The following is a 15,463-nucleotide window of genomic DNA, read 5'->3' as shown; positions in this document are numbered from 1 at the left end:
CTTCCGAGTATATTGAGAGGTAGCATGTGCATTTGGACCTTTTAGATGCTACGTTGTGCAGAAAATTTTAGCTTGAAGTTGGGCTTTTGATTTGTCAGAGACTCGGTTCGTGAAAAATATACTGTGAATAGTTCAGATTTGCCTATCTCTGATTGCTGAATGCAGGCTGGGAAACATGACAACAAATGAAACAGGTGATCTACGTACAGCAGGAGTTTTTCAAGTTTTGGATGTTGGTTGTGGCGTTGCCAGCTTTTCGGCTTATCTTCTTCCACTAGACATTCACACAATGTCATTTGCTCCAAAAGATGGTCACGAGAATCAGATTCAGTTTGCTTTAGAGAGAGGTATTGGTGCGATGATCTCAGTGCTCGCCACAAAACAATTGCCGTTTCCTCGCAACTCATTTGAGATGGTTCATTGTTCACGTTGCCGTGTTGATTGGCATGAAAATGGTAATCTCTTCTTGTACTATTACTTTTTAACATTTTTTTCCAAATATCATGTGTCATAAGTCACCAATATTCACAACATTGCCCATTTTTAAACCTTAGATTTTTATCAAATATATAATATACTTACTTTCATTGATGTTTATCAGCGGAAAAGTCTTATTTGCTTAATGTGACAGCCACATGCTGTCAGTCAAATGTTTCTGTTCAGAGAAGCTTTTTATCCATGGAATCTACTTTTTTTTTTTCTTGGTGATAGTTATGTCTTAAAGATGCTTTAGATCATTTCATTCCCACTTTTGTTTGTCTTGTATATAACATTGCATTATGCAAAGAACATTACTATTTCTTTTGTTTACATGCCAGGCTGTTCTATGCCTTTCAATTGTCTATATATATGCATGTCTTTCTCCTCAAGCATGGCAAGTAATTAGCCTCTTAATTGAGTTTTATGTCAAAAATTCTGTAGGTCGCATTTATCAAGTTAAGAAAACAAACTTGAAGAGAAATCTTTCTTTAAATCATTGGCTATAATTTCAATAAAGAAGAAAATTGAATCTTAACTTTTTAGTCACTTGAGAATTATGGGAACCAGTTTATAGGGCATTTCATGTGGTATCAATGTAGTCCCATATTTTGATAGTTATTGAGATTGCTTTTTTGAGATTTTGCAGATATAGTTTTGCAGAATCAATATGCCTTGAAGGTTTGATTCTATCTCTTTTCATTTTTTATTTGTCAAAATTAGAATCATCATCGTTCTCCAAACTGCATGCTGTATAGTTTTTTTATCTTTGTGTGGAAAGGGTAGATAGGTTACGTGGAGGTCTCATATTTGACATGATGCATTTGGATCTTGATGTTTACTTGAATTATTTTACAATTCTGTCTTAGATGGCATACTGCTCAAAGAGGTTGATCGTTTATTACGACCAAATGGATATTTTGTCTATTCTGCTCCACCTGCTTATAGGAAGGACAAAGATTTTCCAATGATTTGGGAGAAGCTATCAAATTTGACCTCGGCAATGTGCTGGAAGCTCATTGCTCAACAAGTCCAGACTGCTATATGGCTCAAACCAGAAAATGATTTATGCCGACTGCAAAATGCAGAGAGGAACCTGTTAACCGTATGCGAGCCGGAGGATGATACTGTTCCTTCATGGAGAAGTCCACTGAGGAACTGTCTGAAATTGATTGTTGAGCAATCAAACTTTCAGAAACTCCCTCCTAGGCCTGAACGGCTTTCAATATACTCAAAAAGTCTCGAGAAGATAGGTTGGTTTTTGTTTATGCCTTGTCAATGTAGCTACTTTAAGAGTTTCTCTTTTTTACTCTTACTTTCAGTTTTCATTAAGGAAAAATAGAACACTGAGGGAAAGAAACAAAATCTGAAATAATTAAGGAAGTAGAATAGGCATACTTGATCTATCAATATATATTTTCATGTTTCATTTTGTGCTGCTTAGCAGATCAGTAAATACTGCACTCTCTGACATGTAAACAATTCTGTTTTGTAGAATGGTGTAACATGCTTGACATCTAGAAATGAAATACCAATGATTTACCTTTCTTATATTGGCATGGTAGTGAACAAGACTTAACCATGGGGTTTGGGAAGGGTCAAACTTATGCAACTTACCTCATATTACTTGTAGAGATTATTTTTATGATTTGAACATATAGCGCCAGGGTTTAAATTGCACAACCTTACTTCTTCTACATATTATTATTTCTATAATTGATATTCCTTTTCAAAGTGTTAATTTTACCTATGTTACTATATGACATATTTTTATTTTAAGAATTTATTAAAATTTCCTGGTCATTCTTTTCTTCCTCATAATTCCCTTAAAGTGTTACTACCCAAAAAATATAATTGGTATGTTTACCACAGTACCTTTAACTATTTGTTGTGATATTGGCATATATGTCCACCTTAAATTCATTCAAATTCATGTCTATCATACACTTTTATGGTTATGGCATTTAATATCCTTCCAATATCCATGTCCAAGTTCTCTATCCACTGTTATGAGTGAATTCAGATATATGCATTTCCAATATTTGGACCTATCCAATTGGTTCTTGCCCCTAATGAAATACTTTTTCTTCATTGTTTCTCGTTTAGTACACAACATCAGTTCAATTGACAAAGAAATATGTGAAAACAAATATTCTCCATATTCAAGGATATAGACTGGTGATCCAAAATGATCAAAGTAATCTGTAGCTTATAGGCCACTTACTAGTTAAACTTATCCTGTGAGTTTCTAAAGTGCCTATAGGTCAAATCATCCCAAGATGAAAATTCATAAGTGAGGAGTTCCGGATCACCTTTTCTTTGTGAGGAGATCAGTATTGTATTTTCTTTTCTTTGTGGCTACAGATCACCTTGATCCTTGTATCTTTAATTTATGTTTATTCTCAGTTTTAAGGATCCTCACTTGGAATCTCTATATCTAAATGAGGGGGTTGTGATAGGATACATACCTAACTAAAGAAAAAATCAATATTTCAGATTCAAGTTGGAATGATGAAAGCTGAGTGCTGATCAGCACCATCATGTTCTAGATCTTACGAGCCTGGTAACAAAATTTTCCTTTTCGTATCTCCTACTTGTTCATCAAGTGACCATAAAATGAGCAAACCTGAATTTATTGGAAGTTTTGAGTTGATCCGTGTTCTACAATTTACACCACAAGTAAGTTGTTCTTTTGGGTGATGTTTACATCAAACCGTAAGTTTCAGTTACTAAGATAATCTTATGTCTATACAATTTCACACTGATGTTATTTACATCATCTATTTTTATTCCACTGGACACCCTAAGCAATCATGAGGACTGGATTTTGCTTATAGACACTAGAAAAAACCTAGTTCATTCTGAAGAGTGTGGATTTACCATTCGAGTATTCAGTATTGAACTTGAGTGGACATGTATATAGATATTCATAGCCAATTTTCATTTGCATTTGTTAGTTATCATGATTGCACCATAAACTACTGTCTACTGTTGCTACAGATTAATATATTCATATATGGACATTTTATCTTCTTGTTGGTTATGTGGGCATTCTCTTGTTTGTTTGAAGCTTGTCACCTTGTTGGATATAATAACTAATATTTTATATTCCCAATAGGGGTCACTCCGGAGAAATTTGATATGAGTGATAGATTTTGGCAAGAACAAGTTCGTGAATACTGGAGATTGATCAGTGTCGACAAGACGGAGATTCGAAATGTCATGGACATGAATGCTTATTATGGTGGATTTTCTGTGGCACTAAGTACTCTGCCCATGTGGGTAATGAACATTGTTCCAGCAACCATGAGTAACACCCTTTCTGCTATTTACGATCGTGGGTTGGTTGGTGCTTTTCATGACTGGTGGGATGTTGTCAATATATGTTTATCATTAATCACTCTTTCTGTCATAGTAATATTAATATCACTCAATAATTATTCTATAGGTGTATGCCTTTTTCAACATACCCACGTTCATATGATTTGCTCCATGCTTCTCATCTTTTTTCTCATTACAAAGACGGTGGCGAAGGTTGTGGCATAGAAGATATTATGCTAGAGATGGACCGTATAATTCGTCCTCAGGTATCTCTTTAATTACTAATAGTTATTTACTTAAATAATGAATTTTTTTTTTCAGCTTATAAAGTTTTTGTTGAAACATTTAGTTACTTGAAAGAAAAATGTGTCATCTATATGCCGAGAACATCTTACCAAATTATGGCTTCCTGAAATTATTTTTGAGAAAAAAAAGAAGTTGAATAGGATTATAGAACTTTGAAGGTGTCAGCTAACCTATTTGTTTAAGACTTTGACGGTTTATTACAAGGTCCTAGGTTTGAATCCCCCTTTCGTCACTTACCTTATATAAAAAAAGCAGATTATAAAACCTTGCTTTACAATTCAAGCTTATCGGTCTTCAATTTGGTAGCTGCCTTGTTTCTTATACAACACTGATAAGCACAAGTTATTTGTTTGTATTCTCCTAAATGCCAACCTTTTAGCACTCTTCTGCCAATAGTTATTCAGTTATCCCAGCTGTTATGAATCGTGGGCTTAAACCTGTTTTACTATGCTATGCCTATCCAGGGCTTCATCATTATTAGAGATGAGGAGTCTATTGTTTCAACAATCAGAAATCTTGCACCTAAGTTCCTTTGGGATGTCACATCACATGTGTTGGAAAATGAGGAAAAGAAAAAGGAGCCCGTGCTAGTTTGCAGGAAGAAGTTTTGGGCTATTGTTTGAGGTGAGCTGGTTTTGTGAACTGTTCTTTTTTTTTCAATTTCTTTTGAAAAAAAAAAGTTCACAAAACTGAAGGATTTTGTGAACTGTTAAAATCCTTTTTCTTGGTGTTTGGCATATCAGGTTTATTGTTTTTTATTTGTGATATATGACAAATTATCATATGTTCCTTCAGTTTGCAGAAGAATGATATGTTTCTAAATGAACGCAATTACAGCGGCAAATATTGGTTATGGCGTGTGGTTGCTAGACATCAAATACACCAATTCTTAATCATCAAGTTTGCCAATCCATGTATTGTGCAAGTTCAGAGACCATCATGTGGAAGAAGTTTTGGGATATGGTTTGACAAACTAAGAATGCGGCGGTTTCCAACTGAAACTGGGTTATTGCTGATAGAGTAAAAATCTGGATATTGCATCTGAACTAAAACCTCCATTCTCTTCATCTGTATGGCTTAACACTGTCATTTTAAGTTGATAATTTGTGTTTACTTTTATTTGCATCTTATTGTGTTCCCGAATCAAGTTTTGTGAAAATTTGTCTAGCTAATATCTTTGTACCTTTCTGATGCCTTAGGACAATGTTTCTGTTAAGACATTTCAATATTTAATGCATTGTTTGCAGATGTGATATATGTATGCCAGTCATAAAAATTTTTATAAAAGAAATATGAATATGGCATAGTGATTTTGCATATCTACCTGAGCAGAGTTGACTTGTAGTTTGTATTCTTGCAAATTTGTTTTTTCATGTATCTAAGCCTTACTCTTGTATTTCTATGCCTGAGACCTTGTTGTTTAGATTAAATTTGTTTTTTTTTTAATATGAAAACTCAGAGATACCCGTCTGATATTTTAGACTTATATATATATATATATATATATATATATATATATATGTATATATATATATATATATATATATATATATATATATGTATATATATATATATATGTATATATATATATATATGTATATGTATGTGTATGTATATATATATATATATGTATATGTATGTGTATGTATATATATGTATGTGTATGTATATGTATGTATATATATACGTATATGTATATATGTACATATATACGTATATAATCTAAAAGCCAACCGACGTTAGGAAACGTCACCCTTATCCACATAAAAAACCAGCCAACCAATCACGTCACGCCAAATCGTAACCAAATCCAACGGACAGCCAAACAAAAAGAATAAGCAAATAAAAAGGACGCAAACGCCTAAAAAATCTCGACCTTTCCCTCCATTTCATTCCTTCTCCTCCCCCCCCCCTCCTCCTCAATGGAGACCATCATCTCTCGTTGCTCCTCCGCTCCCCTCCTCCTCCCCAAACCCTCCTCTCACCATCCCCGACTACCTCTCCTCTCCAAGCCCATCTTTTGCACCCTCAAGAACTCCTCTCCTGCTCCATCTCCCCACAAAAGGAGCTGGATCTCCCACCTCCATCATGGGCTGGCAACTGCTGCCCTGTCCCTGGCCATCAACTTCTGCCCCGTCCCGTCCCTTGACCCCCCGGCGCTCGCGTCGGAGTTCGACGTCCTGAGCGAGGGCCCTCCGGTGGAGTACGTCGTCGATGACGCCGGCGTCCTTAGCCGCGTGACCAAATCGGATCTCAAAAGTTTGATGTCTGATCTCGAGAAGAGAAAGAACGTTCACATCAATTTCATCACTCTTCGTAAGCTTACGGTGAGTCGCAGCAATTTCCCCTTTCCAGATGACTCGAATGTGTGATTTCAATTGCGATTATGCCCTGACTTATGTTCTGCATTTTGCTACATTGTTATGCTTATAATACATTTAAGTTACCAATACTTGGCTATGGAGGACAAACAAGATATTTCCACAACTAATTGCAGCTGATAATTTTGGTTTCCAGAGCAAGGCGGACGCTTTCGAGTATGCTGACCAGGTGCTTGAGAAATGGTATCCAACAGTAGAAGAAGGCAACAACAAGGGAATAGTTGTACTGGTTACCAGCCAGAAAGAAGGGGCAATCACAGGAGGACCTGCCTTCGTTCAAGCTGTTGGAGATACTATTCTGGATGCTACTGTGTCTGAGAATCTTCCAGGTAAGGCAATTAATTTTCAAGGATTAAACAGTTTCTTCTATACAGAGAATCACACACCAAGCAAGTAATATTCTAATCTAAACTTTTCTACTTAATAAAATTGATGCTTACATATAAGCATGAAGATGTAGTTCTTGGCTTTAATATGTATAACATGAAATATTATATTACCTGGAGGATCCTTAGTGATATGATATTTTCTGAATTTTGTCTTGCATTTCAAGCTCTTTGCAATGTTTGCAACCATGATGAACGGTCATTAACCAACAACATATAATGCAGTATAAATGCTTAAATTTTTTTGTCATCAATATAAGTTTTTACACTAGTTCTATGTTCATGATTTAGTGAAAGGACATATCATGTGCATTCATACTAACTATTGCTTATTTTAGCTACTGGTGATTTTAGAGCACCTATGTCATTAGCTTGGATCATAAATAGGATGTTCTGTCTGTATCTTTTAGAGTTGTATGCCCAATATGTGCTCGGATAATAAATCATTGCTGAATTAACTTTTCAACTCACACAGAATCTTAGCTTTTGAGTCATGGATTTGATGTCCACCAATTTCTTTTAGTTTATGTAAGAATTTGTCTTAGAAACCTACTCATTTTCCAGAGATACCTATATATGACCTAAGACTCTGGAGCATATACGTCAGTATGCGAAAATAATCTGTTCATCATTTACTTGATGTATTATAGCTCACCGTAATAAGGTAGTTCAAACCTTATATTTATGAGAGGAATTACATGCTGAAGATTGAAATTCTAAAGTAACCCAGTATCCAACGTGTTCAATGCTGAAACATTGTGCTTATAAGCATTCATTCTATGGTTTTAGTTAAGTTGCAATAGCTAAACAAACTAATGGGTTTTAGGCAAGGATTTGGGCATAATTTTAGATACATTTTCTATCTGGACATATCATAGAACTGATACTCTGAATTTTCGAGTATAAGGCAGCTCATCATGAGCAATATTTGTTAGTTGTAGTCCATAGCTTTGGGCATTTGTTGTTATTTTCTCTGTTTTACATATTAAGTGCCACCTTTAACTTCATTTGTAAAAAGGAATTAAACTTGATTAATTTCTCCTCTTGGGAAACCTGTGAATTCACTGTTTAACACAAAAACTAACTAGTTTAAACAAGTGAGTTATTCATAGATTACAATTGCTGTATACTTTTGTCTTGCAGTATTAGCTACGGATGAGAGATATAATGAAGCTATAGTTAGTGCCGCCAAACGTCTAGTTGCTGCCATTGATGGGCTGCCAGATCCCGGAGGACCCAAGTTCAAGGACAACAAGCGCGAATCCAATTTCAAATCTAAGGAAGAGACAGAAGAGAAACGAGGGCAATTTACCCTCGTAGTTGTAGGTTTGCTAGTGATTGCCTTTGTGGTTCCCATGGCACAGTATTATGCTTATGTCTCCAAGAAGTAGGTTCTCCATGTATAATAATCATGCGCGATGGAAATTCTAATTTAAATTTGTATCTACTGAGAACTGAAGCGCAGAGAATTTTGGATTGTAAATTGTATGCCAATTCACTTTGGCTTGCATTTCTTCATGTATCATCAAAGCTTACTCGTGTAAAGGAATGGGTTCATGTTAAAGTGTCATTTGTGTATTTCGAGTGCTTTATCAATATGTTAATTAAGGTGACATAACAATCTCTTTCATTCAAATTTCTTCCTATCTAAAATAGAATCCTTTCACAAGGAAACAACTTGCCCATAAACCGAGAATCTTCAAGTATCATCAAATTTCTTCCTATTACTATATTATCATATCAAAAAATTATTTTAGTAAGAGTGAAGTTAGCCATGATGCTCCCGTCAAATCGAGATATAGGATCAATATATATTTAAAAAGACCATTTTCACAACTCAAATCTTGTTGGATCAATCTTATCGTCGCACTTAGTTCCACTCTCAAAAAATTAATTTTATGTTGTTATGTACTGTTTAAAATTTTGACATAGTATATATTATTTTCAAAATATATTAATTCTATAATCTAATTACTTGATCCATTAGTTTAGTCAATGAACCCATGACATCAGATATTGTCGGATGAATCTCCAATCCAATCATGATAACTATATATATTAAGTGTTTAGAACCTATTGGGTTTAGATTGTTCCTTTTTTTTTTTTTTTTGAACAAAGAACAATCTATACCTTATTATTGAGATCTGCCAAAGTTTGTCGAAAAATGACAACATTATTGAAAGATCTAGGAAGATGAGAGATGACAGTGCTTGAAAACAGGGAACTGGTTTTAGATTGTTAGTCTGTATTTGGCAAAAATGAGAAGGAAAAGCTAGCAAGAGTTGACATGAACAGGTTGTCGTGACCGATGGCTCTTGGATTGGGAATGGAGAAGTTGGTCCAATCACCAGAGTAATACAAAACGTTCATACCTCCAACTTATATCAATTTCTCACACATGCAAACAACACTAGAATTTCTTATTTTTGGCACCCATAGAGTTTGCTGACAATGAACTTGTATTGTTCATGGAGCATTCATTCCTTCTTAGCATCCTAATGAGGAAGGAGAATCACATAAATAGAAACTACAGAGATCAAATTTGGAACTGAGGAGGAGCTGACACCAAGAGAGGAGGTATCCATCGAGTTCCCGTTCCACACCTCACCATGAAGGCCTCATACTTGCAACTGCAACTCCTTCGCGGCACGAGCCTCAGCCTCGAGGGTTGGCTGCCAAAGAATTGTGGTTTCAGCCAGAAGAGATATCACCACATAGGGATCCATGTTTGAAGCCGGACGACGATCTTCCAGGTATCCTAAATTTGGCACAAACAAATGGTCAAACATGCAACAGTTCTTCAGAGTTCATCTGCTATGGTTTCAGAGACAATCAGATACGCATCAGCTGATGCAAGTGCAGTTGAAAGGAAAAACACACACCTTTGCCTTGTTTCTCTGTGTCACGCCCCACGCGAATTGAACAGCCACGATTCGCCACTCCCTGTGACAAGAAGGGGTCATCATGGCATTCAATCAAACACTAGCATTTGAAATGAGAGAAGACGGAGATCGAAAAGAGTGGTAAGTTGGTTCTGGTTATTTACCCAGGAGAAGGTGTTTATGTTTGCCGTCTCATGTTTCCCAGTCAACCGGCGTTCATTTCCTTCTCCATATGCACTGATGTGATCCATGTGCCTGAGTGATAGATTGAGGATTGCCTTCTTTATCACTTCATACCCACCCTCTTCTCTCATTGTCTTGGTGCTGCAATAACAAGCATACAAGTCAGGAGCAGATGACAGAATAAACAATCTGTCAAGACCAATCAAATGTAAAATCTACAGATTTTTGTTTATTTTTCAGCTGAAATGACTAGTTTTATGGACCTAAATTGCAGCAAATGATGCTGATCACAAGCATTGTCCAAGTTCTCCACAAAGATAAACTGATACCTAAATTTTCTGTCTAGTTCTAGTTGTATCCTTCTTTATTATCTCCTTAACAATGCATAAACACCTACGTTTTCTAGTTTCCTATGTATGCATTCTCAACAAGCTTTTCTAGATGGTAGCTCCTTTGGTTAACCTTCTCAAGGCAACCCTGGAACTCTTTTGTGGTTTCAGTCTTTTAGATAACATCACTGCCACCTGAGTCATGCTACCTGAAATTTTATGTGGCCATATAACATTCATTCTAGGAGTTATCTTCATGGAAATAAATGAGCTGCCTACTGCACTCTTGTTCCATTGTTCCAACTATGCCATGGGTGAAAACAAGAGCATGTTACCTGTAATTGGTGTGACAACCTGCACCATTCCAGTCACCCTATCCATGCAATGAACAACTCAGAATTGTTTGAGATTATACATGTAAATCTTGTTCCAGCAGTATGGTGCAAGTACCTCTATTGGTTTTGGATCGAGGGAGAGTACAACACCTGCTTGCTCTGTGATTCTCTACAGAAGACACAAGATGAAAACATGAGGATCATAAATTTCTGGAGAAGACAAATGATTCACAGTGATCCTACTCATAATGATGTTAAATCACTTTCAGCATTCATATCTCATAACTTGCACATACATATGCTTTGATGCCATGTTATTGAATTTCATCAATAGTGTATCCTTAACAGAGGGTTTGAGCATGATCGTTTTACAAGTAATATATTATGCTGAGAGACAAAATTAAATGAGAGGTCATTTGCTCCATCAGGATGGCTTACAGATTCAGCAAGTGCCATATCCTCAAGTAGCAATGTTGAATTACTTTCTTATAATACCATTGCATTATAAGATCGAGAAATACTGAATTTCTTCTAGAAGTCGCATAAATTAAGATACATTTTCGCTAGAAAGATCAGGGACTAAAAGATTCTTAAGCTTGAGGGCAATTAATGTGGTCCAACAAAATGATTTAGACAAAGTCTCTCTCTCTAACCAGTCTTATGCTTTAAATGAGGTCACAATAACAAAATGCTTTTGTGGCTTGAAGTGCATCCACCACATGTATTTCTATAATATTCCTCTGATAAGAGAGTTTATCAACTCCTTGAAACTCAGGTCAATGCTAAATTGTAGAAAATTGATCAACTGTTTTTCATTTTTCCTTCCTGTTCGGAAACTAAAAGGTGACAGCTAAAGATTACCTCAAGAATGTATCTTGAACACCATATATGATCTCCTGCTTCAATTCCTACACTTGGTCCAACTTGATATTCCCACTGCACAAGTTAATTTGATCATCAAATATTTAGTTGATAACAACTAATACTTTCAGAAATTCAACACTACAAGTATGATTTTTATTCTCCATAAATGCTCCTAATTTAAATCTATATAAGCAGGCAACTAATACTTTAGAAATCCAACACTACAAGTATGATTTTTATTCTCCATAAAAGCTCCTAATTTAAATCTATATAAGCATGCGAAAACAAGGATGGCACATAATTTCTAAACTAGGAAAATTATGAGAATGCGTCAGACAGCAAATGGTTAGACAACATACTAATGAGTCAATGTACCAAGTAACATATGATAGAACTATCACATGCTTTCAATATTGGCAAATGAATTAAAGAATCAGTACATGTAGAAAACAAGGTGAAGCATCCTGAAAAATGCAAGAAACAGGAAAAAGTTATCTATACCTGTCCAGGCATAACCTCCCCATTAGTGCCACTTATGTTGATTCCAGCATACAAACATGCCTTGTAATGAGCATCCGAAATATCACGACCAAATGTTTTATCTGCACCCACTGCACAGTAGTATGGCCCCTGAAGCAATTCAATGTCCACAATTACTAGTATTATTATGTTCCTTCTAGTTCGACTATTAACATGGAGGTTGTGTCCAACATATTCCGTGGTTCTATCAACTATGGTGAGCACCAGTTCAGGGTAATGTACAAATGCTCCAACTATGATTCATGATCCTGGCAGCAGTAATTATGAAAATAACCAAAATTTCATGTCCTGCTCACAGCTTCCAAGTCAAAAGAAACTGCACTGAGCCATCTCTCTTCTCAGTCACCTACATTGTTACTATGACTTCAAATATGATTACATGCTTGTCAGGATAGAACAAAAGTTGTTACCTGAGGACCTGGGTATCCCCCCACAGGCCAGCCAAGAGGCCACTGCACATTTGTTTGGAGTAAGGTATACTCCTGTTCTATTCCATACCTGTAAGTTCTCAAGAAAGAAATTGAAAGAAACAGCATTTCTTCTCAGTCCAACAAGTGGAAACAGAGGTGTCTATAACATGACTGAACAAGCAACTCAGGTGGTTGATTCACAATATCTATGACCGCGTTTTACTTTTCCCTGTCTTCATGCACCATATATCTAATACATAAAAGAAACTCACCAAGGCACTTCATCAATGACCTTTTGGTCACTAAATATCTGAGCAGCTCTATGTCTCTTGTTGGTAGGTATGGGCTCTCCACTTGGGGTATATGAATCACAAATTACCTTCACAAGAATGCGTGTCATTGAAGCACTTGGGTATTTTATAAATGAAACATGGTGAATTTTTCTGCTTGTTTGAAGAGTATTAAAAGATATATTACTAACCAAGATGTTGTTTCCTCCTCGAAAAGGGTCTTTAAAAATAGCCTGAGGACTGAAGGTAAAAAGGAAATAACTTAGAACAAAGAAAGCATGGGTTATCATCTTGCAAGCAAGTTTATGGAGAAACTAAATACAGATATAGAATCATATTTCCTACTATAGAATGACTTCACTGTCTTCTCCAGGAGCTTGTCCGGTGCTTGATCCATCATAGTTCCATTTTGGTAGCTCTGATGCGTGCTCCACAGGCTTTGATATTGTCTGAAATATTTCATCATGATAAAAGAGCTATTAGCGAGGAGGAGCAGAAACACAGTTTTTGTACCTGATTATTCTTTCAAAGGTAAAACAACTTAATATTTGACGCGAATGTAAAAGCATACCCGTGATTTGCTTCTGATGTCAATGCCAGTTCCTCCAATCCTATTTGAAGCATGAAAACAATTTGTTTTTCAGTCAAAGAGTTACACGTCATAGCCAATATCTATCTCTATCACATGTATACTGGCTTGCACTTTAACTTGAACCATACAAGTTAAAATTTTCAAGCATACAAGCAAGAAAGAAAGGGAGAAACTAAGATTCTGAATTCAACATGTTGTGTTCTCTCTCAAAGCTATTTCATCTGCTAGTCTAGTTCTCTATGATTCAGAAATTGCATTGCTAAATTTATTCATAATATATGCTTCAATTTACCAGGAGAAAGGATTAAGTTGTCATTGTTGCATACCAGATGTACTCTGCAATGATTTTATCAGTGAACGGGGTTGTGTCCAAGTTAAGTAGGTCCTCCAACCTTGATACAACACCATTTTCAGACTTGACAGCAAGCACTTTGAATGCAGAAATTCCTCTTCGGGTCTTAGGCCTTTGGGCATTTAACAGTAGAGAATTCCACATCTTTGATGTTATCATGGGCCTTCCCTGAAGTGAGTTGCTTGGGAATCCCATTTGGCATTGCACGGGGGAGACCATCATCTTAGCCATATTTTCTTGCTACCTCCCTTCTGAACTTCAATTCAGAAGTATGAAAATTAAGGGTCAAATACCAAAAAGAAAAAAAAAATTAGCATGCTTTATTCGGACAGGAATGAAAACTAGTTCAATTTTCCTCACATACATAAGATAGATAGCTTCTCTGCCTGCTAAATACTTGCACTTACAAGTACAGAGAGTCAGAGCTAGTAATAAGACATTCCTAAGCTTCAAAGGACCATGCCTCTATTCATCAAGCAAGCAAAAATTGGCAGGAAAATTTGAACTTCGGATGTTTCTGTTCATATTAGCAAAAAATGATAAAGAATGAAGTGGCTATTGCCTAACTATCAAGTTACCAAAAAGAACAATAATTTCAACTGCCAAGACCTTATTCTACCCATTCTCACTGTGATTGGTGGCATTCAGAATTCCAACGGATACAGTTTCTTCAGTCTCTAGAATCTCTAATTTCCTTTTCCTTTCTCTTTTTCTACAATCTTTTGTCAACATGAACCAGCCAAATGCTCACAGGATGTGACTCATAAATTAATGACCAAATAATCCAATCCGATGCCCATTGTATGTTAAACAATTACATGCAGTATGCTAGTGCCTATAAGCTCTTTGTTGCTGTGTAGCAGCCAACCATTTCTCTTACTCTGTAGTGCCGTTCAATTAATTATGTTAAGTAATTACATGTAGCATATGAACATAAACCATTAATGCTTAAAAGACCACCAAAAAGCCTCAAGAACATTCACAGAAATTGTAATATCCAAGACTCCACAGAAAACTAATAAATGGTTACTGTGTGCTCTGCATCTGTACAGGGATGAGGAAGAACATAAACACCCATAAGTGCCTATAAAACAACCAAGAAACAACAACAACATTCACAGAAACTGTAATATCCATGATTTCCCAGAAAACAACAAATTGGTTGTTGTGTCCTCTACATTCGCACAGGGAGGAGAAAGAAAACCACGCTTATTACACTGTCGTACAGGAACACAACCACCCAAAAAATCCACAGTAACATTCACAGAAACAGTAATATCCAAAGGTTTCTCAGAAGACAACAAGATAATGCTTACTGTGCGCTCTATTTATGTACAGAGTGGAGGAAGAAAACCGAGAACGACCCAACCATGTTGACAGGACAAGAAAAAGGACTTTTCCTGAGAGTGGCTTCCATGCATGCGAGTGGAAGAAAGCACAACCCAAGCTCTCCAAATACAAGAACATTTCACAGGATATCTCAGACGAGTAAACTGCATGGCCAAACAAACTGAGACGTGAAGAGGGAAGCAGCTTGACATGGCAGGCTTACCAGAGAGGCGGAGAGTCCGAGCAGGGAGGAGGAGGAGGAAGGACAAGGAAGACTGCCAGTAACGAGGAGCAGTAAGTAATATAAAGGGGACGTTAGCTTTCCATAGATAGGGTTGGAATGTTGGGTGGAGGAGAATTGGCAGTCGCACTTTGGGGACGGCAGAAGGCCACTGCATGATGATGCATTAGATAAGGCTCCAAATCCTTCCACATTTATTGGAATTGACTGGACACATTGATCACATCAAATTTCCAATCATTGGT

The 15,463-nt window shown here is 36.3% G+C and overlaps 3 protein-coding genes across 5 annotated transcripts in view; 2 read left to right on the top strand and 1 right to left on the bottom strand.

The window, feature by feature from the left end:
* Positions 1–5,361, top strand: part of LOC103977728 (probable methyltransferase PMT7) — a 6,111-nt gene extending 750 nt beyond the window's left edge. The window contains exons 2-8 of one of the 2 annotated variants that reach the window (XM_009393322.3): positions 1–19; positions 166–455; positions 1,347–1,730; positions 3,596–3,842; positions 3,926–4,064; positions 4,569–4,728; positions 4,942–5,361. The exon at positions 1–19 is cut by the window's left edge and continues 396 nt beyond it. In XM_009393322.3, coding sequence (XP_009391597.2) covers positions 1–19; positions 166–455; positions 1,347–1,730; positions 3,596–3,842; positions 3,926–4,064; positions 4,569–4,727 — 1,238 coding nt within the window. In that variant the 3' untranslated portion in view covers position 4,728; positions 4,942–5,361. Of the gene's footprint in view, positions 20–165; positions 456–1,346; positions 1,731–3,595; positions 3,843–3,925; positions 4,065–4,568; positions 4,729–4,899 lie in introns of both variants that reach the window. The other variant, XM_009393321.3, reaches the window with a different exon arrangement.
* A 621-nt stretch (positions 5,362–5,982) lies between these two features.
* Positions 5,983–8,449, top strand: LOC135619175 (UPF0603 protein OsI_019212, chloroplastic-like). The gene is made up of 3 exons (XM_065120928.1): positions 5,983–6,431; positions 6,622–6,814; positions 8,015–8,449. The coding sequence occupies exons 1-3, from the start codon at positions 6,027–6,029 to the stop codon at positions 8,260–8,262; spliced, it is 846 nt and encodes a 281-aa protein (XP_064977000.1). The 5' UTR covers positions 5,983–6,026; the 3' UTR covers positions 8,263–8,449.
* An 821-nt stretch (positions 8,450–9,270) lies between these two features.
* Positions 9,271–15,355, bottom strand: LOC103977726 (glutamine synthetase leaf isozyme, chloroplastic-like). 2 transcript variants are annotated; one of them, XM_009393319.3, is made up of 14 exons: positions 15,201–15,355; positions 13,623–13,899; positions 13,276–13,315; positions 13,050–13,153; positions 12,896–12,944; positions 12,687–12,793; positions 12,415–12,502; positions 11,966–12,094; positions 11,462–11,536; positions 10,716–10,769; positions 10,601–10,638; positions 9,918–10,077; positions 9,754–9,814; positions 9,271–9,629 (listed from the first exon to the last, which is right to left on the bottom strand). In XM_009393319.3, the coding sequence occupies exons 2-14, from the start codon at positions 13,877–13,879 to the stop codon at positions 9,490–9,492; spliced, it is 1,302 nt and encodes a 433-aa protein (XP_009391594.2). In that variant the 5' UTR covers positions 13,880–13,899; positions 15,201–15,355; the 3' UTR covers positions 9,271–9,489. The 2 variants fall into 2 exon arrangements, with proteins under 2 accessions (XP_009391594.2, XP_009391592.2); XM_009393317.3 differs by having other exon boundaries at positions 13,623–13,904; positions 15,201–15,353.
* Positions 15,356–15,463: the final 108 nt, after the last annotated feature.

Source organism: Musa acuminata, chromosome BXJ1-3, assembly GCF_036884655.1.
Source record: "Musa acuminata AAA Group cultivar baxijiao chromosome BXJ1-3, Cavendish_Baxijiao_AAA, whole genome shotgun sequence".
In the NCBI taxonomy this organism is placed as follows: domain Eukaryota; kingdom Viridiplantae; phylum Streptophyta; class Magnoliopsida; order Zingiberales; family Musaceae; genus Musa; species Musa acuminata.
This window is presented reverse-complemented; position numbering and strand designations above follow the sequence as displayed.